The sequence below is a fragment of the Hylobates moloch genome, unplaced genomic scaffold (assembly GCF_009828535.3).
Source record: "Hylobates moloch isolate HMO894 unplaced genomic scaffold, HMol_V3 SCAFFOLD_1, whole genome shotgun sequence".
NCBI lineage: Eukaryota > Metazoa > Chordata > Mammalia > Primates > Hylobatidae > Hylobates > Hylobates moloch.
Window position 1 is genome coordinate 11,409,150 of NW_026652276.1, and position 24,042 is coordinate 11,433,191.

The 24,042-nt window shown below is 42.0% G+C and overlaps 1 protein-coding gene across 4 annotated transcripts in view; it reads right to left on the reverse strand.

Moving 5' to 3' along the window:
- The window catches only part of SP140L (SP140 nuclear body protein like), a 60,632-nt gene extending 46,939 nt beyond the window's left edge, over positions 1 to 13,693 (reverse strand). For 3 of the 4 annotated variants that reach the window (XM_058437619.1, XM_058437611.1, XM_032753991.2), the window contains exons 1-5: positions 13,594 to 13,693; positions 12,285 to 12,359; positions 5,177 to 5,339; positions 4,014 to 4,182; positions 1,472 to 1,555 (exon numbers count right to left, since the gene is read on the reverse strand). In XM_058437619.1, the coding sequence (XP_058293602.1) occupies positions 1,472 to 1,555; positions 4,014 to 4,182; positions 5,177 to 5,339; positions 12,285 to 12,359; positions 13,594 to 13,625 (523 nt within the window). In that variant the 5' untranslated portion in view covers positions 13,626 to 13,693. The remainder of the gene's footprint in view (positions 1 to 1,471; positions 1,556 to 4,013; positions 4,183 to 5,176; positions 5,340 to 12,284; positions 12,360 to 13,593) is intronic. The other variant, XM_032753993.2, reaches the window with a different exon arrangement.
- Between the last annotated feature and the right edge of the window lie 10,349 nt (positions 13,694 to 24,042).

Below are 24,042 nucleotides of genomic sequence, written 5' to 3' on the forward strand. Positions count from 1 at the left end.
CACTTAATACCTCAATAAAGCCATTGTAAAGCTGAAAAATCATTAACCCTGGATGTCTTGTCCTTATCTGCGTTTACACCACACCCTCCCACTCCACATCTGTTCGCATTTTCTGGTTGGTCTTTCCATGAGGATTCTGTGTCTGAGTTGCCACCATTTCCTCCAGTCATGGTATTCTTTTTTTTTTTTTTCTGTATCTTTCTTTCTGCATAAATTTCCTCATTTTTGTTTTATGTTTCTGCTTTTTTTATTAGGTTCCTTGGGTATCACAGAGTTAAGAACAAGGCTCTGGCTTAGAATGCCTAGGGGGGTTCTTCCTTGCTCATCTGACCCTAGGCAAACTTCGTAAGTGGTCTGTCCAGATTTCAATTTCTTATCTGCAAAATGGACAATACAGAATACAAATCTCCATAGCAGTCAGGAGAATTAAACTCACAATTGCCATAGAATAGACGTTTAATCAAAGTGAGCTGTTAATAACATGGTTATTTTTGTTGTCCTTTATGCCTTTTTCACTCTTTCTTTAATTTCCCCTCCTTCCTTCTCTATCTGTCAATACCTACATCCTCTCCACATCTGCACCACTTCCTCTCTGAGTCTGTCTACATGAGTGCCTTTCTCTTTGAATATTCCTGCTGTTGAGCAACATCCCCACATTTAAATGGGTCCCCTCTTCTGTCATCACCAATTATCTCCTATGATATAATAAGAAATATATATTTCAGTCTTCATCCCCTACTTCTGGCCAGAGCTCCTAAAACCCGTGAAACATCCTAAGTGATAAAAGTCGAAAGAGCACTTCCTGTTATGCATAACAACCCCATTTCAACCAAACCTGAGTTTATGTTAATAAGGTGACTTTTGGAAAGCCCTTAAGGATGGGGTACACAATTCTGCAGGGAATTGGAGAACTGGTTGGTGTGGGGAGGTTCTCCACATGTTTGGTGTCAAAAGTGTTGAGAATGTGAGAGTACAGATAAAACAGGAGCTTTTCTTCCCCTAAGGGTCTCCTCTTTGATGTTGACCGTGGGCCATGGGCTGTGGTTCTTAATACTTCACAGCTTCATACTGACCTCCCACAGGGACCTTTCTAAATCACAGTTACATCTAGGTAGTTAGTATCTGTAAATCTGGCCTACTGACACACTTCGCTCTGGTTCCTTTATGGTTAGTGAGCCAACAATGTCTTGTTATGGCCACTTCTCCAGGACCCTACATCTGGTTAGGAGCTCATACAGTCCCCTCCTTGACTTCTCCATGGTCCTTCCATGTGTCTTCCCTGTTTCACAGTTTCCCCTCAGAACCTTGGGCCCTCACCTCCCTTGTCTCCTTTTCCTCTTAGCATGAACTATAAATACCATTACATGAACTATATAGCATGAACTATAAATACCATTGCATGAACTATAGCATTAACTATAAATACCATATACATGAACTATAAATAGCATTTTTATTCTGTCATTTTTACCTTGTTCAAGACTTAGTTTGATGTCAGGCTTCTCTTCAATTTCTTTTCGATCACTTTCTTGGAAAGACAATTTGTCTTGGATTGCTGAAGAATGGGAGAGAGAAGAAAGCAATTAAAGATCTGCGAGAACCAGGGACAACATCTGGAAACTGGCTTTTAGGAATTTCCAGCATTAGGCTGACTCAGAAGTCAGAGGGTTACACATGACTTAAACTTCTCCTATCATCTTCTGGGACAGAGAAGAGATGACCTCAACAATGAGCTTTTACGTGTTCTACACAGAAAGGGGATACTCAAGATTTAAGGATAAAGGAGTAATGGAAACATAGTGAGCTGTGTTACCCGCAAAATCGTCAGATGGCAGGGTGGGCATACATCAAGTGTAAGGAAGAAACAGAGGGATTGCCTGGAAGGATGATCTCAGGTCCTAGAGAGATTCCATTATAAAAGAGAAAACTGACCAGGTGCAGTGGCTCACGCTTGTAATCATAGAACTGTGGGATGGTGACGCAGGAGCATCGCCTGAGCCTAGGATTTTGAGACCATCCTAGACCACGTAGCAAGACCTTTTGTCTGAAAAAAATTAGTAAAATCAGCCTGATGTGGTTGTGTGCACCTGTGGTCCCAGCTACTCAGAAGGCTGAAGTTGGAGAACTGCTTGAGTCCAAGAAGTCAAGGTTGTAGTGAGCAGAGATAGCTCACTAGCCTGCCATCTAACCTGGGCAACAGAGTGAGACCCTATCTCCAAAAACATGCATAAATAAAAAATAAAAGAGAAAACCCCAACAGCTTTAAAGATGAGGCTAGAAAATGAGAACGTTGGCTTAATTGGGTCAGGGAGGATGAACAGTTCTCAAATAAACATAACAGAGAGGACACAGGGGCAGCTTGTGTGGACTTCAGCATCTCCTTGAGGGTGGGTAGGCTGCTGTGCTGGGTGGGGCGGTGGGCAGTGCTGCCCCAGGCAGGTGACAGTGAGCCTCGGTGCAGGTCACCCAAGCATAGTGCCAGAAACTAACACGTGACTTGTGGGCACTGGGGCTAGGAAGGGAATCCCTGCAGTCGATGGAGAGGAACAGAGCTGCTGAGAGAATGTGGGCAGTAAAGGTAGCACCGTTGCCTTCATCCCCACAGCCTGGACCATCCTGCTTACAAACATAACAGTGACTCAAAATTTGTGCCCAAATATGTGATTGCCTTTTATTCACCTTCTGACTTGAAGACTTGTTACAAAAATTATTTTATTTTTAATCTAAATAATGTTAGTATTAACACAAATCAATAAGCCAAAACATATATAGCTGCCTAAACTTTTTTCCTTGCTTATAAATCTGTAGTATTTCTTTATTGCCTAGTAAATAAATTTCAAATTCCTTAGCTTTCGATTCCAGACCGTTCACCATCTTCCTCCAATTGATCTCTCTTAAGTCAGCTCCTATACTGCTTCTCACTCTCGGATTTAGCCAAATCCACTTTGTCCTGTTTTGCAGACGTGCTTTCACTCTTTCCAGTCCCCATAGCATCCACCCTCCTCAGGGCATGTTCCTGTTTTTCTTGTGATGTCTGTATCTCTTATTTGGAGAACTGGGTTGAGATCAAACTGTGAGGAGAATAAAAGTTTTCCAGGCAAGTAAAACAAAATAGAGGTCACCTTCTTTACTGTGTACCATTATAATAGTATAAATTATGCCTTCTCAGGAAAAAAGTCAAGAATCAAAACTTTAGTTTGGTATAGCATCAATACCAAACCTTAGTTTGGTATAATCCCTGTCTGAGCAATCAGTTTTGTGATTATTTGATTAATGTTTCTTTTACCCCTTGTGGGTAAAGGGTTAACAAAACTATTTATCCTTCACTAAAGGCAAACTTGACCCAGGGTTAATTTTCTTGCTCATTATTCTAGAAACCTAATAAAGATAGCGTTTTCCTGGTTTTACTGGGCAAACTCTGGGCTTAGAAATGACCCAGGCCTGGTTGCCTGAAACTATACATGAACTATAAATACCTGTAGGGAAGAAATAATTGTGGTCTTCCTTCAATTGATCTCTTATAACTCAGATTGTCCCTGTGGCACCCTGAAAGCTATGACTATGGGGTTGTTACAAGAGATATTGACTCCCACAGATATGTGGTGCTATGCCAAAGTGGATCCTGCACCCACAGCTAAGCTGTCACTCAAGGCAGGTAGTAGTCAATTTAGTGGACTGTTGTGTAGGTCACTGTAAGGACTCCCACTAAAGAGAAGAAACAACTGATGCTGCCCTGTTGGTGTTCTGTGTTTCTTATCTTCTAAGTAAAACTGATGCCAGTGTGGCTCTGGTTGTCCTGTGAGTCTAAGTGGCCAGTGAAGCAGATCTCCAGGTGTTTGTTTTGCCATAGCCATATACCATGGGCTTCAAGAAGACTCATGACATGTCTATTTTGTTAACTACTCTATGCCCACTGCCCAACACAATGTATCGCACATGGTAGGAGCTCAAACATATGCTTATTTAAAAAAATTGGCCCTGGAAATCAAAAGGTAGATAATAAACCTAATTACCATTGTTGAAGCTTTTATAAATGTGAATTAAATCGGGGTATTCGTGCATGTTGATCTCGCTGAACAGTGCTTCCAGAACTGGCAGGTTAAATGTCTTCTCCAGTTCACTGAGAACATTGTACACCACTCTTTGTACAGGGACCAGGTTTCTACAAGAATCTTGAGAATCCTTTAAAAATATTGAATGGAGAAAATACAAATACAGACTTTCAAGTTACAGAAGAGCCATAAAAACAAATTTTATGGTTACTGAATTTCAATTTCTCTTCAGAGGTATCTTCTCATGTAAAGTTTTATAATTTTTACATATTTGTATAGCTAGTAATGAAAGAAGTAAATCGCATCTCCTTAAAAACACCCACTGATGAGCCTGATTGCCTCACCCTCATTTACATTAGATGTAAAAAGGAGCAACTTTGAAGGATAAAAGTGGGCTCAAAGTTCTTTAAGAGCCTGATTGATATGTTTTTGGGATAGACGTAGCAGGCAATCAGTGAGTGGCTGTTTTGTTGGCTGGGCAACCCCTGCTCTTCCACCAAGACTGATTTGGCCTGAAGGGCTCAAAGAAACCAGGTGACCATTCTCCCCTTGCTGTGAACTTGGCCACAGAGGAAGCATATTCATAGCTAGAGATGACTCGCTGCTCTGTATCTCCAACAGGGCCTATGGGTGGAATTTACTCATATTCCAAGACTCCAGAAACACCCAAAAAGGAAAGACAAGAAAACAAATGTGTTGGAGAAAGAATAACAAGCATCTATTTCCAAATTTGTCCTCTCTAGACACCAATTCCCTGTGGGTTTTAATGTTCTCAGATCTAGGTATTTTAAATTGATGTTAATTGAAATAAAATGCTCTGTCAATTATGATTTCAGTAAATCAATTCATTAAAATTATTTTTAAATTTTAGTTTATGTTATAGTGTATGAATTCTACCAAACATTGTACATTTATGGAGAACACCTGTTTCTGTTCCAGTTTCTCCAGTACCATTCACCCCAACTCCAGAGGGTGCCATGGAACCCCATTTCCTCAGCTGGAAGCGGGACCATCTCTGGTGACCTCTGCTTCTCCTCTCCTTTCCTACTTTACAGGAGCACTTACAGAAACACTTGTAAAATATGAAAGCATATCTGCCAGGTTGTGAAATAAACTTTACTTACTTCAAACATTTTATTTGTGATGAGTTCACGATCGCGGAGGCCTTCGAGGAACGGAAATGTCTTTTTTATTGCATTTGAAATCTCCAGCTTATGTCTTTTGAAGTGCTTGAATACAGTGTCATAGACAAGTCCCTCATCTACCACCTGGTCTTCCGTGAAAAGCCTAGGGAAAAAGGACACCAAGTGAAAATGATCGTCAAGATTCTGAGATGTTTGTGGAGTTGGTAGGATTTTATGTATAAAGGATAAGCTATGAAGAACCAACATATATAAAATAAGTGGTCCTCAGTAGAGCCCAGAATAAATGGAATTGAAGCAACAAACAAAAATGTAATAGAAGATATCACAGAGCCTATGCAAGACTAACATAGAGGGCACTGAAAAAGCCCAGTCTAAACTGAACAAAGTCATTGTAAAGATATCTTCACCTAACCACATCTGGAATATTTTTCAAAATAAAAATATTAAATTCCTACAGAATCTATATGGAGTAAGCAGGTCATCCATAGAGAAATGAAAGTCAATGGAATATAAATAAAAATCTAACCTTGAAAATGCATCTCAATCAACAACTGAGAGAATTTGACAAAATAAAAATAAGATGTCCTTCTCTAATCTATAGCTGCTAGGAAGGAAATACCATCATATATCATAAAATTAATTCATAAATAATACAATGTGGTTTAATAATGATAATAATACCACATTATTGAGAATTTCATGAGAATATCAGTGATATCTCCTGGAACATCTGGTTCTGCTTTGTGTTTATATAAATCTGTCTGTACTATTGCTATATACAGTTAATCATTTTAGGCATCTGAATTTCAGAAATCACTGCTGTTTCGTTTTAAAGCAATTTTAAAGCTGAGTCTCTAATTCTAGTTCTTAGTTGATCATGTTATTGCTCTGATAATGTTTTAATCAACATCTCAGTATTCCTGAATGTTATGAAAACTTGGGAGCTCTTTTTATCCAACCGGAAGAGAATTATTGGCACTTCCCAGTACACAACATAAAGCAGGAAACAATGTCGCATTATTGTTTTGAATTCCTGTAAAGAAAAAGTTTCTGGTTAAAGTTCATTAAAATGATAATAAAGGAATTAGATTTACAGTGACAAAGAGAATGGTGGAGGACAATGAGCACATAAGAGGTTTCAAATAAAATCTCGAAGACAAAAAGTGGTCAGAAAAGTGCTAGTTGCAATAGTAGGTAGGGGATGCTCCCAGAGGTTAGGAAAGCAATCGTGGTGTCCTACAGAATTTGGAAGAAACAGTGGAGCTTTGAAGGGAGACACACAGCTAAAAACTGATTTGTTATTTGAAAAATGAACAGAGCAATGCATATACTGCCTGTAAACCTGCATGCTGAACACATGCAGCCAGGTAGCCTCTCAGGGGGCAACCATTGCTGTCATTTATTCTGTCATATGTTAATACTGCCTGCTCTTGGATTTCATATAAGTGAGCAAAACATATACATGCTTTTGTGTCCGCCTTCTTTTGCTTATCATCTATGTTGCTGTGTTGAACAGTTAGTTCATTTTTGTTGTTGAGTGGCATTCCATTGTGTGAATCTATCACAATCTGCTTACTCATTTTTCTGTTGATGGACATTGGAGTGGATTCAGTTTGAGACTAGTATGAATAAAACTGCTGTTCTTGTGCAAGTCTTTTTGTGGCAAAATGCTTTCATTCCTCTTGGGGAAATATGTGGGAGTGGAATTACTGGGTCATTGTGTAAGAGTACATTTAACCATTTTAAAACCTGCCAAACTGTTTTTGCAAAGACTACCAGTGATGGCCTTTCTAGTTTTAGCCATTCCAGTGTGTACGACGTGATATCTAATTTTAGTTTTAATTTGTATTTCTTTAATCAGGAAATTATGTCAAGCACGTTTTCATGTGTTTACTGGCAATTTATTTATTTTTTGGTGAAGTGTCTGTTCAAATGTTTGACCTATTTATATTACTGAATTTTATTTTATTTATTGATGGATAGGAGTTTCTTTACAGATTATGGATAGAAGTGTTTTGTCTGATTTATGTATTGTAAATATTTTCACCCAGTGTGTAGCTTCCCTTTTATTTTCTTAATTATGTCTTTTGATAGGAAAAAATCTTCAATTTTGATGAAGTCCAATTTATTATTTTTTCTTTTATAATTAATGACTTTAGTGTACTATCTAAGAAGAATTTGCCACTCCAAGGTCATGAAAATATTCAAAAAGCAATTTACAATATAAGCATGGGTTTATATCTGTACTTTCTATGCCATACCATTGATCTGTTTGTCTATCCTTATGTTGATATGATTTTGTGTTAAATACCATGGCTTAAAGAAAGTCTTGAAGTCAATTAGAAAAGATTGTCTTGGACTTTCTAAATTCTTTGATTTTCCACATATCTTTTCAAATCAATTTGTCAATTTCTGTAAGAAAAGCCTTTTGGATTTTTCTTGGGTTTGATTTGAAACTATAGATAAATTTCAGGGAGCTGACAACAATATTGAGCTTGCAATCTGTTAGCATCATTTGTTTCTCCATTTATTTAGGTTAATTGCTTCAAAGAGAATAAAATACCTAGGAATCCAACTTACAAGGGATGTGAAGGACCTCTTCAAGGAGAACTACAAACCACTGCTCAATGAAATAAAAGAGGATACAAACAAATGGAAGAACATTCCATGCTCATGGGTTGGAAGATTCCATATCGTGAAAATGGCCATACCGCCCAAGGTAATTTATAGATTCAATGCCATCCCCATCAAGCTACCAATGACTTTCTTCACAGAATTGGAAAAAACTACTTTAAAGTTCATAAGGAACCAAAAAAGAGCCTGCACTGCCAAGTCAATCCTAAGCCAAAAGAACAAAGCTGGAGGCATCACGCTACCTGACTTCAAACTATACTACAAGGCTACAGTAACCAAAACAGCATGGTACTGGTACCAAAACAGAGATATAGGTCAATGGAACAGAACAGAGCCCTCAGAAATAACGCCGCATATCTACAACTATCTGATCTTTGACAAACCTGACAAAAACAAGCAATGGGGAAAGGATTCCCTATTTAATAAATGGTGCTGGGGAAACTGGCTAGCCATATGTAGAAAGCTGAAACAATCCCTGCCTTACACCTTATACAAAAATTAATTCAAGATGGATTAAAGACTTACATGTTACACCTAAAACCATAAAAATCCTAGAAGAAAACCTAGGCATTACCATTCAGGACATAGGATGGGCAAGGACTTCATGTCTAAAACACCAAAAGCAATGGCAACAAAAGCCAAAATTGATGAATGGGATCTAATTAAACTAAAGAGCTTCTGCACAGCAAAAGAAACTACCATCAGAGTGAACAGGCAACCTACAAAATGGGAGAAAATTTTCGCAACCTACTCATCTGACAAAGGGCTAATATCCAGAATCTACAATGAACTCAAACAAATTTACAAGAAAAAAACAAAAAATCCCATCAAAAAGTGGGCGAAGGACATGAACAGACACTTCTCAAAAGAAGACATTTATGCAGCCAAAAAACACATGAAGAAATGCTCATCATCACTGGCCATCAGAGAAATGCAAATCAAAACCACAATGAGATACCATCTCACACCAGTTAGAATGGCCATCATTAAAAAGTCAGGAAACAACACGTGCTGGAGAGGATGTGGAGAAATAGGAACACTTTTACACTGTTGGTAGGACTGTAAACCAGTTCAACCATTGTGGAGGTCAGTGTGGTGATTCCTCAGGGATCTAGAACTAGAAATACCATTTGACCCAGCCATCCCATTACTGGGTATATACCTAAAGGACTATAAATCATGCTGCTATAAAGACACATGCACACGTATGTTTATTGTGGCACTATTCACAATAGCAAAGACTTGGAACCAACCCAAATGTCCAAAGATAGACTGGATTAAGAAAATGTGGCGCATATACACCATGGAATACTATGCAGCCATAAAAAATGATGAGTTAATGTCCTTTGTAGGGACATGGATGAAACTGGAAATCATCATTCTCAGTAAACTATCGCAAGGACAAAAAACCAAACACCACATGTTCTCACTCATAGGTGGGAACTGAACAATGAGAACACATGGACACAGGAAGGGGAACATTACACTCCGGGGACTGTTGTGAGGTCGGGGGAGGGGGGAGGGATAGCATTAGGAGATACACCTAATGCTAAATGACGAGTTAATGGGTGCAGCATACCAACATGGCACATGGATAGATATGTAACAAACCTGCACATTGTGCATGTGTACCCTAAAACTTAAAGTATAATAATAATAATTTAAAAAAAAGAATTTTTAAAAACGTAAATTCTTGTTAGATTTATCTATTCATTTAGTGTCTCTCAGTTGAATCCCAGCAAGACAGGTTACAGAACACTACCTAGAAGATCATAGCAACTAAAACAGTTCAGTATTGAAACAAGAATAAAAAATATAACCATGGATTAGAACATGGGTCACCTATACAAATTTATATGTAAGAGAGAATTTAGTACTCTCATTCCCTTTTATACACAGCAGATGCTTCCAAGATCCCCAGTGGATGCCTGAAACTGCAGATAGTACCAAACTCTGTATACACTATGTTTTTCCCCATCCATACATAAATTAGGCACAATAAGAGATTAAAAATAATATTTAATAATAAAGTAGAACAACTATAACAATATACTGTAATAAAAGTTATGTAAATGTGGTCCTTTTCTCTCTCTCAAAATATTGAACTGTAGATATTAGTAACCTTAGCATGTGATTTCTTTTTCTTTCAGGAAATTTCACATTTTCACTTAAAGGAAGCACTTGACAGCTTCTCTTTGGCATATCTGAATTGCCAGCATCAGTCCTCATGTGCTTTGGGGCCATTATTGACTAAAATCAGGGTTGTCTGAACACAAGCACTGTGATAACATGACAGCCGATCTGATTACCAGGATGGCTAGTCAGTGATTCACGGACTGGTGGTGTCCACATTGTGGATACGCTGGATAAAGGGATAGTTCACATCCTGGGCGGGATGGAGAGGGACAGCATGAGATTTCATCACACTACTTGGAACAGCAAGTAACTTAAAACTCATGAATTGTTTATTTCTGGAATTTTCCATTTAATGTTTTTGGACCATGGTTGACTATGAGTAACTGAAACCTCAGAAAGTGAAACCGTGGACAAAGAAGGATTACTATAGTTAATAACAGCATAAAGATATCAAATATCTATGAAGAAATCTAGCAGAAATACCAGACCTTCAGAGAGAAGAATACATTTTAATAGAAAATATTTCTAAATTAATCATGTACATGAGCCATATTCATGAGAAAGGAAGGCATAATATTGTACATATGTCGGCTCTCTTCAAATTGATCTATAGAGTTAGTGCAATTCCACACAAAATGCCAAGATTTTGAAAGGCTAATTTGGGAACCCAAAGTTTAAGACATTTTGGAGGAAGAGGAAGAGATTTTGCCTTGTCAGATGTCAAGAGTTCCTGGGAAGCCTCCATCGCTACAGCAGTGTGGTACTGGCATAAGGAGAGGCTCTCACAGGCCAGGGGCAGAGAAGAGAGAACACAGAAACACACCCTGCCTCTATGGCCACCTGGTTCACAATAAGTGAGGAAAAGGATAAGATAATTAATGGTGTCCTCAGAAAACTTGGTAAGAATAAAAACAGAATCTTCAAACTGTAGCTCAGACGAAAAACAATTTGGTCTCAGATAAAATAGGAACCGTGAAAAAAAAACATGACTCTCCCAGATTATAACTGAGCAAATGGGATATTTAGGGTGAGCTGCTCTGGTCGAGCCTGCCCAGAGGGGCTGTAAAGCCACAGCAGGCACATGGAACACAAGATCAGATAGAATCAGTCTGGAAGAATGTCTCAGAGACGATAATGAGAATATCCCACAGTTCTTAACAGTGCATGAAAACCTAAATAAAGCAAAATCATGAAGACTGAATGAGAAATTAACAAAATGTGGAATACAGGGGAGCTTGCAGAGCTATAGAAACAAATTAAGATCCCTCCTCAAAAATAAACACAATCAATTTTTTTAAGTTGGAAATTACAAGAAACAAGAAATCTACTGAAAGCTAGATGTATTAGTCCGTTTTCACACTGCTAGAAAGGAATACCCCAGACTGGGTAATTTATAAAGGAAAGAGGTTTAATTGGCACACAGTTCTGCATGGCTGGCGGGGGGCTCAGGAAACTTAAAATCATGGCGGAAGGTGAAGGAGAAGCAAGTATCTTCTTCACAAGGTGGCAAGAGAGAGAGCACAGAGGAAGCTATCATTTACAAAACCATCACATCTTGGGAGAATTCACTCACTGTCATGAGAACAGCATGGGAGAAACTGGCCCCATGATCCAATCACCTCCCACCAGGTCCCTCTCTCAACACCTGGAAATTACAATTCTGATTACAATTCAAGATGAGATTTTGGTGGGGACACAGAGCCAAACCATATCACTAGATAACTGTCATGGAGGCAAAGTTTGAGACAACTATTATGAACTCAAAGTAAAAAACTGAAAAGATGAAAGCACCACGGGGAAGATAAAAGCTGTGAAGGCTGAAGTTGCTCCAATATAAGAATAATTTTGCCTAAAAATTGAAAAAGATAATGTCAGAGATTTTAGAGAAGGAACTTTTCCTGGAACAAAGGCTGAATCAAATCTGCCACCTTAACACAAGAACAACTTTAAAAACTGACAGTGCTCACGGAGTGCCTCAGCAACTCTCTGTATCACTATTTATAATGAAGGTGCATCTGTCTTATAAAATCTATGTTGTAAGATGTTTATACATGAAATTTTAAGCTGTTAATAAGACAGAAGTCACCATATACAAATGTAAGGGACAAGAAAAGTATATTTATACTTTGCAGAATATTTAGTGAACTCTCCCATATCGTGAAAAAAAGACAAGCACCTCAACTGAATCACATTGGCAAAAAATAAACAAAAAAATTATAGAAGAGGAAATTTAAGTGGCCAAGAAACATGAAAAGCTGTTCAGCTTTCCACACTATCAGGAAAATACAAATTAAAACAAAACACAGTTCTTCATCACCTTTGCAGACTTTGGCTGTGTGCAGGAAGATGGTTCATCTCATCTGCTACTCGTGAAACACATCCGTTCAGCCTCCTAAAAAGACAATTTGGCAGGATCTACAAACAAGTAAATAACAGCACCCTTTGCTTCAACAATTCCACTTTTTAAGGTTTAGACACAAGATAAATACTTGTATACGTGCAAAAAAAAGAGAAATATATAATCATTATTATAGCTTATTGATAAATGTGAACAATTGAAAACAATCTAAATGTCCTTCAATTGGAGAATGGTTAAAAAATTATGCTATGTAAATTCTATGGAATAGTATGTGTAAAAAGAATGAGGTAGATCTACATGTATTAAGGTGAAAAGATATCTAAGATTTCCACCATTAAAATGAGTAAAAATGCAAAATGCAGAATAGCATGCACAGTGTAATTCCATTTATTACAAAACGAGAACACAAATTATGTGTTTACAAAAACATACTTCGTACACATAAATGCATCGAAAAATATGAGAAAAGCTATGCCCAAGACTCTTCACAAGACTGTGAAAGGAAGCTACAAGGCGAAGTGAGTGGTGAAGAAGACTTCTTCCTTTATATACTTCTCCACTGTTTGAAATTTTATGAGTAAGAATGTAATGTATTTCTTTTGTACTAAAAAATTTAAAAGATTAAAATCGCTTGAACCCAGGAGACAGAGGTTGCAGTAAGCTGAGATTGTGCCACTGCATTCCAGCCTGGGTGACAGAGTGAGACCCTGTCTCAAAAAAATAAAATAAAATAAAAAGATTAAGTAATGTTATTTATAAACTCGTTACTAGAGAAAAGATAGGATTTCCATCTCTTTTCTGGTCAGCGGCATCCCCCATCTTGGGACAGGAAATTGAAGTAAAAATAAAAATATTTAGCTTTCTGGAGTGTCTATTTCCTAAACTACCTTCTTTGACATGACATATGTGAAGGTAGAGAGGGCAGAGGGATGTGAAAGGGTTCGGAGACCATGAGGAAATAATAACTCTCAGTCACAAATGACTGAAACGACTGTTCAGAGTGCCCTGGCCAGCTGAGCGGTAGTTTCAAAACAAGAAAAGTCATCTGTGTTATGGCAAGCTGGACTCACACAAACAGCTGTCCTGCTGCGGTTGTAAAAATCTGATTTCCTTATTACATTCTCTTTTATTTCATTATATTACACTACCTACCTACGTTCTTGCAAAGCAGGACTAAACTGAAGCTTTAGACAGAAACTGAACTAAAGGCATGAAAGCTCCAATACTGCCAGAGATAAAGGTTAAAGGAAGAGAGATAAAGACTCACCTGGTGCTCAGGTCGCTGCCCCCACCTGCCATCGTCCCACCCTAGGCCCTGCCTGGGTCTCAGAGCCTGGCCTATGAGTTGCCCCGTCGGCCCAGCCCGCGTGCAGTGCGGCTGCGCAGACTCGGAGCAGGAAGTCGGCCGACAGACTGACTCACCCTCACAGGTTTCTGCCCAAATGGGGAAAAGAGAAGTGAAAGTATTTAACTTCCTGCTGGGATACAGACACCGCGTTTCTCCTCCTTTTTCACTCCAAGGGGTTCTCAGCTTTTCTGAAATGTGGCAGAGGGTTGGAGGAGAGGCCTGACAAGCAGCAAGACCTGCAGGACCAGGGAAGGAGGGCCCAGGGGACGAGCAGGGCCGGCTCCCGGGAGTCCACTTGTTTGTGCAATAGACAGCAAAAAAAAAAAAAAAAAAAAGTCCTTGAACCAAAATTGTCCTTAGCTGCTCTGCCCTCTAAGAGGGGGCATAGTTTACATGGGAGTCGGGGGGAGACTCCATGTTTGCCCCTTCCCCTTGCTGAAATGGCTGGGGGTGGGAGTTGCAGGGTTGGAGGGAAAGCCAGAAACTTCAAATCTTCTTTCAGGCCCATAGGAGAGCATGGACTGGACTAAGGTAGATCCTGACATTGGGACCCAGGGCTGGAGAGAACCAAAATGCTCCGCATTATAACCTGGGGAGAGTGTTCTTAGCCTTCCTGGAAATCAGCCAGCAGTAAGAAAGAACTCTCCACACCCCTGGGACCAGAGGCTGCAGCCAGCATGGTTAAGAAAGGCAAACATTTTAGGTGCAAGGGTTTAAGGAATCTTGACTATGGGGCCATCTTGGAACAGCCAGGGGTGAAGAGACATCTGAGCTTCGGAGAAGTCACTGGAATCTTGAGAGGACAAAAGCTTCTCATTGGAGGAGGATGGAGGTTGGAACCCAGATGATCTAGACATGGAAGGGCAGGGTGGCTCGCGCTGGGGGTTCTATCTCTGCCCAGATTTTCCATTTAGATTCTAATTCATCATTCCTCAAAGAACAACAAGTGACCGAGAAGACTCGCTTTACATCAGTATAAAGTCATAGGTAAAGAAATAGAAGCAAAGGGCGCATGAGAATGGGGCCACAGGACACAACCAGGGACCAAAACTCCAGGCAGAACCATGGAGCGGAGACAGGGAGGCAGCTGGGAGCCTGGGGGCGCTGGAATCCAGGGCCCAAGGTGAGCAGAGGGTGGAACCTGGTGAGGATTCAGGGGCCAGAAGGGATGGTGCTCCACAGCCATGTTTTCCAAATCATATTCTGCTGAATCCAACTTTTTCCAGCCCCCACCCCCAGCCATCTCAGCAAGGGGAAAGGGCAAACATGGAGTCTTCCCCTGACTCCCATGTAAACTATGCCCCCTCTTAGAGGGCAGAGCAGCTAAGGACAATTTTGGTTCAAGGACTTTTTTTTTTTTTTTTTTTTTTTTTTGCTGTTTATTGCACAATAGTTGGAAGCTGTGAATGCTTGTCCAGGTACATTTGAAAATATGGGGGTGGGGGGTTTCTACCCTGATTCTACTGGTGCCCTGTTTTCCCCAAAATGAGTGAATAAGCAGGTGCCAGGACACTGGTGAGGACAGCTTTTCCAGTGGGCGAGGTCACTGTTTCTATCAGGTGCTGCACACCTGTAGGTCTCTCTCTCTCTTTCTCTTGCTCGCTCCCCCGTGACTCCCCAGTTTTATGGGGCACAGTGGCTGGTAAGCTGAGCATCTGTTGGGCACAGTTGTCCTCTGATCCCAGTCTCCATGGAGCACAGCAGCCCTGACAAGGCCTGGCGCGGACCACACCAGTCTGCTCTGGCGTCCACACTCACCCTCTCACTGCTCTTGGGCAGCAGGCAGGCTCAGGCCACTGAGTGGCACTGACATAAATGTACCAGCTTTTCTCTGGGTGTGCTTAGGGGCTGGAATTCCAGATCAATGAGCTGGCTGGGAAATCCGCAAGTGTTGACCTTCACAGGTGGACATGCCCTTGCTAGGGCAGCTCCTGGCAGCAGGGAAGGAGATGTTCTTGTCAGACAGGGTTGGAGAAAGCTGAGCACACACCACACTCTGCAAAAGCAATGCCAGTTAATGGAGAATCTCTAGGCCTCTGTGGGAAAAGCAAAGTTTCTTTGATCCAGAATATGTCAGACACACCTGGGTTGGGAAAGGGACAGGACCAAATTAAGAAGTAGCATGAAGTTCTAAAAATCCTGCTGGATTGTTTAGAAGGAAATAATGGAACTCCTGGAGCATTTTCTATGGCTGCAAGGAGCACAGGCAACAGGGAATGTTTTTGCCGTCACAGAAGTAGTTCCAGTTACTGGAGCCTGGAAAACTCAGAAGCAGGAGAGGCAGTGATTGAGGAAGGACCACAGGCAGGGCACCCAGCCAGGTAATGGGCCTTCGTGAGCTTCACCAAGAGCAGCTTCAGTTCAGACTTCAGTGGCGAGGGGTGGGGAGGGGCTGTGATTCTGGAACCTGGGACCCCCCTGTGGGAACCAGAGGTCTATGCCTGAGATGAGGTCATTGGCATCATGGACCAGAGAGTTTCAGGGCAGGAGGCAGCTGCAGCAACAGTGCCACTGGGGCATGAGAATAGAGAACCTAGCCACCCTCCAAGGGATGTAGAAGTGACTGGTGAAGGGCAGGCGCCTGGGATCTTTAGTGGGAGCACCCAGTCCTGCCGAACTGTCTCCTCCTAGGAGGTGGAACATCAATCAATCAAGGCTCGGTCCCCACCCATCTTCTAGGGGACGCTTCTCTGACTGGAGTGGGAGTGAGCCTGCTCGTTGCTGGGTCTCCCTGGAGTCATCCTGCCTGCAGAGACCAAGACTCTGTTGGCTCCTCCAAGCTCAAGTGCACAAGGACAGGGGCCTGCATGGCATGAGGGAGGGTTCAACGCCATGGGGATAAGCCAGTTCTGGGGTTTAGTGTTAGGGCTCCCTTTACTGCCACATGTCTAAGCCACATTCCTAATCCAGTTCTTATCAGGAATAAAGCTGGTATTTTGATCCCCATCTGTTTCTTCGTTTTGCCTATATCTTAAAGATTTCAAGCACATGAGTATACATCTCTCTTCTCAGGTTCTCTTGTATCTGTGCCGCAGATGGGTAGAGGCTGGGGTCATAGCTCCTTGCAATTGTATGATTGTGATGCAATTATCCCCTGGGCTCAGCGGGCATTTGGTGGCAATATTTCAGCTTTTAGGAAGTTGGGTGAGACCAGGCTGGTCTGACCCTCCCTGGCCCACTCACCAGGGACCCTGCTCAGCAGAGCCTCGGTGACTGGGCTCCCAAACCTGCAACACTGTAAGATGCCAGTGGGATTGTTGGAGGTGGAAATGTAATTATTGCTGTTGGAAGGGAATGAATCCTTGGAAAATGGGCGAATGGGAAGAAGTTCCCTGGTGCGGAGGAAGAGGCTATGGGTGAAGGATTGTAGGGAGCCAGAAAGACAAGGGGAGCATTGAACAACACAGGAAGTCCCTCTGGCCACCTTCTAAAGGTGGGGACCATTCATGAGAAACCCCGAGGATGCCCTCAGTCCTTGTGCAGCACCAGGAGGAAACAGACTGGCCCAGGCCACCCCTGAGTCCACATCATCACACAGGGTCCTTCAGTTTGATCCTCTGTTGTATCCGCAGCTGGACATGCACAGATCCCTGTCCCTTGGTACTGACGGGCACCACAGGCTCCTGGTGGCCCATGGAAGCCACCTCATGCCTCCTTCCCAAGGCCACCCAGCCAGCGAGGCCTGCCACAGACACACTGTGAGCATGTGCAGCGAGCAAGGGGCCAGTGACCACCATTCCCCATGTCAGCCTCCAGTGTTCCCATCCAAGCAGCCACCCCGTGTTCCTCCAGGCTCCGCCCCCCACTGGGCCTGCACCCCCCCTCTCCTGGCGACGCAGGGCACTGCAGCCTCCTAAGGGCTGGTTGGAAATAAAGCTGAAAATCCTCCTCTTCTTGGGATTATAGCTCACCAAACACTTTGAAATGTGTGGTAGAAGTGCCATAATTCCTTCTAAATAAAGTCAAACCCACGTAAGGACTAGATTCTGAGATCATTTTGCCATCCAGCAGCTCACGAGCATCACCAGGGCACCACCTGCCCTCTGTTCAGCCCGTGAGGGGTGGGGGACTCTGCCCTTCGCTCCTCCTGGTCCCTGTCCTCTTCCCTGAGAACTTCATTCCTTCTGGAACTCCAAGGTGGCCCTGCCTTCTGCACCTCCCCCAAGGCTGAAGCCCTCAAGCTTGCCCCGCACCTTGATGCCCTGCAGGACACTCCTGCAGTCCTTGCAGGGCACGCTGATGTGACTCGATGCTGAACAGTTGAAAACATTCAAAAATAGTGGGCAAACGGCAAAAGCGGGTGGCATGGAGTGAATTAGAAGACATGAGGTTTCATGCAGAGCGTTTCATACAGACAAGTGTGGCAATGTCCCCCACCCCAAACCCAGTCTCCCTGAATGAGGGGAAAGAGCTTCACCTTCCTTTACCCCCAGGGTGTAAGAGTTAAAGAAAGGGGAAAGAAACATGAAAAGTGGCTCAACAGTTAAAGACAGGTTTATTTTGGAGAATAAACCTGAGAGGGGATTCTGGCCGATTTCAGTCAGAAGCATTTTCTTTCACAGACTAAGAGTATTTAAGGGTTTAGGAAGGGGGAAGCCTGGAATGTTTCTATGTGAGGGAAAGTTTATTGTGGGGTTGGAATGTCTCTGGTCAGAGGAGAGGTTATATCGGGGTTGGCATGTTTCTGGCTGGAGGGGGGTGGTTTATCTTAGGGTTGAAATGTTTCTGGTTATGCTGACATTAGCCATTAGGTTGATATTTTGGGGCTGGATTTAGGTGATTTTTTAATTCAGGGGAACTTAAAATGGTGGTGTTTGTCCAAGATGGCAATGAGCCTGCTCTGTCAATTCAGTCCCTATAGTTATAAAAGGATGAGGGGTGGCCTGTTTTTTTCTGTCTACTTCCTGTGGGGGGGCAGGGCGTGTGGAGAGTTCTTTGGTCTTGGATTGACTGTAAGAGTAACACCATCTGTAGATGTTTTTGGGTAACTGTCTGTGAGGTGGCCATGATCCTGTCTGTTAAAAGGTTTTGGAAAAGGTGAATTAAGCAGGGTAAGAACATTAGTTCTAGGCATATTATTAAGAGAGGGCCCAGGAATGAGATGATCAATGTTATGATTTTGTTCCTAAACCAAGAATCTATTTGGTTGTTTGGTATTCCCTTAGTTTTTTTTGTTTTTTTTTTTTTGAGACGGAGTCTTGCTCTGTCCCCCAGGCTAGAGTGCAGTGGCGCGATCTCGGCTCACTGCAAGCTCCGCCTCCCGGGTTCACGCCATTCTCCTGCCTCAGCCTCCCAAGTAGCTGGGACTACAGGCCCCGGCTACCATGCCTGGCTAACTTTTTTGTATTTTTAGTAGAGACGGGGTTTCACCGTGTTAGCCAGGATGGTCTCGATCTCCTGACCTCATGATCCGCCCGCCTCGGCCTCCCAAAGTGCTGGGATTACAGGCTTGAGCCACCGCGCCTGGCCTTAGTTTTTTAGCTCTTTCTTTAAGATTTTCAGCAGCATCTTTTACTAGGCCCGATTGGTTGAGATAGAAGCAATATTTCTTACCCAATGAGAAGCAGTGGCCCTCTTTTTTTAGCCACTATAAGATTTAATCCATTTTGGAGGACTACTCCAGCCAAGGAGTCTGGTTGGTCTTCAACTTTTATAAGGCTTTGCGCTATATTTTAAAATAAACCCTGTAGTTCTGTTGAAAGAGCTTTAAAGTATGTTAAGGAGGTGGCCAATCTGCCTGTTTCCATTTCAAACCCAGAGGTTATACCTAAGGCAGCCATTAAAGGAATGACTTGGATGGCCCTCTTTTTTTTTTTTTTTTTAACATATTGAACAGATGGAATGGGTAAAGATTGATTAGGAGGAACTAGTCCAATGGAGAGAGAAAGATAAACTAGGGTATAGATTCCAGTCCAGTTGTTGGGGAGACAAAGATATGTGTTGGTGCCACACAAAAAGAATAAGACTTTGTTGTAAATACAGGTGGAGATATGGAAAGAAAGTAAGTGAATTAAAGATGGGGTGTTTTTTTTTCCTGTGGTTCATTATTCCAGGTAGACAAGGAGGAGGCTAGGGAGACACCCACTATAATAGAGATATCAGAAGAGTTATTTTTTACACATTTAATGGGATTGGATGTTGCACCATTGATACTGAGCCATGGAAAAAGGTGGGCACTAGGAGCAGTACAAGTTAGGCTAGAGACACTGGCTGAGAGAGAGGCTGTAAAACGAGCCGGTTGCAGAAATGCTCCGTTTGCTTCAGGTGATACTTGGAAATTAATCCGGTTAGTTTGACGGTCAGAGGGGTATTTAACAATGATAGTGTGGTTGCACTGGTTAGATGTTAAGGACCTTACAAGGAAATTTCCCTTAGAGGCTAAAAAGCAAAGTGAGGCTTGTTGTAGAAGGGGGGTGTATTTAGTTATGGGCCTTTTCATGGGAGGGCATTGGGGCTTGAGGCATTGTAAGATGTTTTAATAGGTCTGAAATAATTTGTTGTCCTGATTGGCCCTGGAAGTGGGACAGTCGCTCACCAGGGTGTCAGCTTTTTAAAAAAGGAAGCTCCTTTTTGGAGTTTATAAATTGTGGTTATGTTTCCTGTTAAAAGGTCATGAAGGGGTGTAGGAAGGGCTGTATAAGCTGAGGAAGACAGTGATAAGCACATTCAGCATTCTGGAGCAAAGGAAGGGTTAGCCTGAAGCAAGAGGCATTGTGTAGGGTTTATAGAGTGTTTTTGTTTGAGAGCAGTGAGGAGTGGTTGTATTGGTGAGGTTGATGTGATTAGGGAATTTATATTGAAAGAAACAAGCAAAAAGAAAAAAAGTTATTTGGGTAGGAGTAAAGTCCTGGAAAGTACACTGAAGCCATAGGTCTCACAGAACAGTAAGGAGCTGATCAGGATGTATAATGGGAGCTTCATAAGGGTACCACTGAAGGTCTATAACAAGGTTGTTTAGGAAGCAATGAAAGTTTGGGAGAGAAAGAGACATAAGTGGCTTATGTGGATTTTTCCTCCTTTTCCTCTGGGACTTGGGTGAGGCAAAGGGAAGTAGGTCTTGTAGAAACACAAGAGAAGGCTGAAGGGGTTTTAGATTTGGTTGTTTGGGTATGTGGTGAAGGGAAGTCTGTTTTCTTGAGAAAAGTATAATGAAACCAGTTAGGGAGTCCCTGGAGTTTTGCTGCTGTGGGTGTAGTAAGGATGATCTGGTAAGGTCCCTTCCGTTTAAGTGTAAGAGGGAAATTGGGGGTAGGACTGGGATTTTTTTTTTTTACCATAACCCAGTTTCCTGGCTGGAGGAAGGGATTAGAGGAATTGGCGATGGGTTGTGGCAGGTATTTGTCAGCGTATTCCTAAATGAAATGGCAGATGGTATGTAAAAGAGGGGAAACAAGAGGGGTTGGTAGAGGTGGGGCTTCACCATGATGGGGAGCAAAAGGGGCAAGTGGTCTCCCATACATGAGTTTAAAGGGGCTGAACATTAAAGGTTTACATGGAGCACCCAAATTTTTAGAAGGGCTAAAGGCAAAAGTGTAACCCAGTCTTTATGTGTTTGGAGTGAGTACCTGGTGAGGGTGTTTTTCAAAATGCCATTCATTTTTTTAACCTTTCCTGAAGGTTGAGGTCGATAGGGAATGTTTAGCTTTCAGGTAGTTTGTAGGGCTTGTGCGAGTGTTTGAGTAATTTGAGAAATGAATTAAGGACCATTATTAGATTGAAAAGAAAGAGGCACCTTGAACCTGGGGATGATTTCTGTTACTAATTTGGACGGTGACAGTAAAAGCCCATTTGTTGGTTGTGGGAAAAGCCTTGACCCATCCTGAAGAGGTATTAACCAGAACCAAAAGAAATTGAACTTTTTTTTACTTAGTGCACATGGGTAAAATTAATTTGCCAATCCTCTTCTGGAAGGTGTCCCCTGGCTCGATGGATTGGGAAAGAAGGGGGTCTAGTGTTGGAGTGGGGTGAAGCTTTTTGGCAAATACAGCATTGATGGGAAATGGCTTTTAACTGTTCCTTCATATCTGGGGTTATGTGTGTATGGGAACTTAAGAAATGTTGCAGAGGGGAATGGCTAGTGTGGAAGAAGTTGTGAATGTCCCGTAGAGGAGTTGTTTTTTCAGAGTCAGGCAGGACTAATTTGTTTTGTATGAACTAGTATGGGGGTTTGAATTGTTCCTCTGCCGTGATTAGTTGTTGTGTTTGGTATTCTGGATAAAAGGAGGGGATATGTTATATGAGGAGAAATAAGTATTGGGGAATTGGGTTATTGGTTGAGGCATGTTTTGCCCAATAGTCAGCCTATGGTTCCCTAAAGAAATGTGGCTTTTGTTTGATTGATGGTTTTTGCAATGGCTAACTGCAACCTCTTTTGGAAGTAGAGCTGCCTTTAATAGATGATGGATGAGTTTTCCATTAATGATAGAGGTTCCCTTAGCCATGAGATTTTCCTGCTTACTCTAAATTTGGGCATTGGAATGGATGATGCTACAGGCATATTTAGAATTGGTGTATATATTAACTTGGGTGTGTTTTGCTAGGATTAGCACTCTCATTAGGGCAACTAATTTTGCTTGTTGTGTGGATGTGCCCAAAGTTAGGGGGCAGTCTTTATGACTTTTCTAGGCAGGAGAGAGTGGGTGTTATTATGATTTTTTCAAAGATAGCATATCCTGCTTGGAGGGGAAGGTTTTTTGATGCACTACCATCTATAAACCAATCTGGGGCTCCCCTTATGTGAGTGGCAGTAAGGTAGTGAAACATGGTGTGAGAACTTTTAATTAGATTAGACCATGAGTGTTAGTTGGGGTTCAAAATTGAACCTATATAAATATCTAATTTATATTGGGGCCAGGCTCTGTTGCAATAAAAACATATTGGCTTTAGGCTCCCCCATAAGGCAAGTTTGGTGAGGTTGTGAAGGAGACAGTGCAGTGGGGAGAACATAGGAGTCAGTGTTCCATACTATGGTGTTTACATGGCTGAGGAATTTGAGATTTAAGTGTGTTTGACATGGAGTGTCTGAGGAGGGGTTCTGTTCTTGACATAATAATAAATAAGCGTGGCTTTGTTGTAGGGCTGATAAATGAATGAATCCTCCTAGTTTGTGTCGGGTGTCCCTTCCTAGTAAAGGAGTGGGACAATGAGGAATGACCAAGAAAGAGTGAGTGAGGGTGACTCCCCAAAATGAGCAGTATAGAGGCAGTGTTTTATATGGGGTTTCTTGTATGCCCCTCTTGTCAACAACAGAAACAGATGAACATTTTAATGGGCCTTGATAGTCAGTTAATACCAATAGGCTCACCCCAGTATCCAAAAGAAAGGAAATAATTTTACCAGATACCAACCAACTACCCTGGACTCCATTGACTTACTAGACATGGGGGCAAAGAATCCTGGGCACCTTTAGTTCTCTGCTGTCAGTGCCAGCAGTGAAGAAATTTCCTCCTGTGATGGTTGGGGGGCTTCATTATGAGCCTCATCTGAATGGGGAAGGTGTTCCCACTGGGGGCAGTCCATTTTCCAGTGTCCCCAAAGACCAAAAGTCAGGAGATGATGGGCTTGAATCCCTGTAATCCATTAGGGTTGAGGGGATATTTTGGGACCACTATATAGTGCTTAGGATCTTTTAGTGAAATTTGGATTGGAGAATGGTGGGTAGCTATCATGGCAGAGTCAGTGTTCCATACTATGGTGTTTACATGGCCGAGGAATTTGAGATTTAAGTCTGTTTGACATGTCTTTGTAGGTGGCACTAATCTCTATCATTCCCCAAGAATGTGATATTGCTTTTAACTTACTTTTTTTCATCATGAAACTTCAGTTTCAGAGGCTTCTGCTTGGCCTTCCCTAAGACAGTCATTGTTATTTCATAGTTTAGGAAACCACAGGTTAAGGAACCAGATCAGCCAATTGCTATGTATTATGATGTATGCATGAATGTATATCCTGATTATACATTCAGGAAGAGGGGAAATGATTGCTGGGTGGCTTTGTGGATCTAGAGGGCCCATTGTGAGATGGACATTACCTGATCTCCACATACTCTACTCTAAGAGGGGCTACGATAGGGCTTTGAGTCCCCAGGGATTAGCATCAACTCTGACATTGTACTCAACATCCCTTGAAAGATCTGTGTATTTTCCTTTCCCCAGCATCCATGTGAGTTACTTGAATAAATGGCCATAGAGCCCTCCCGTGAAAACTTGAGGGAATCAGTGCTATGCACATTAACAAGGTTCTTTCTTATGAGAAACTGCCCTCATTTCCATCAGTGGGTTGTGGATTCCATTGAGAACTGGCTGAGGTTTGGAAGCTGGGCAAGGGGTCTAGACTTTACCTTTAGAGAGCTGACCTCAGCATTCTGCT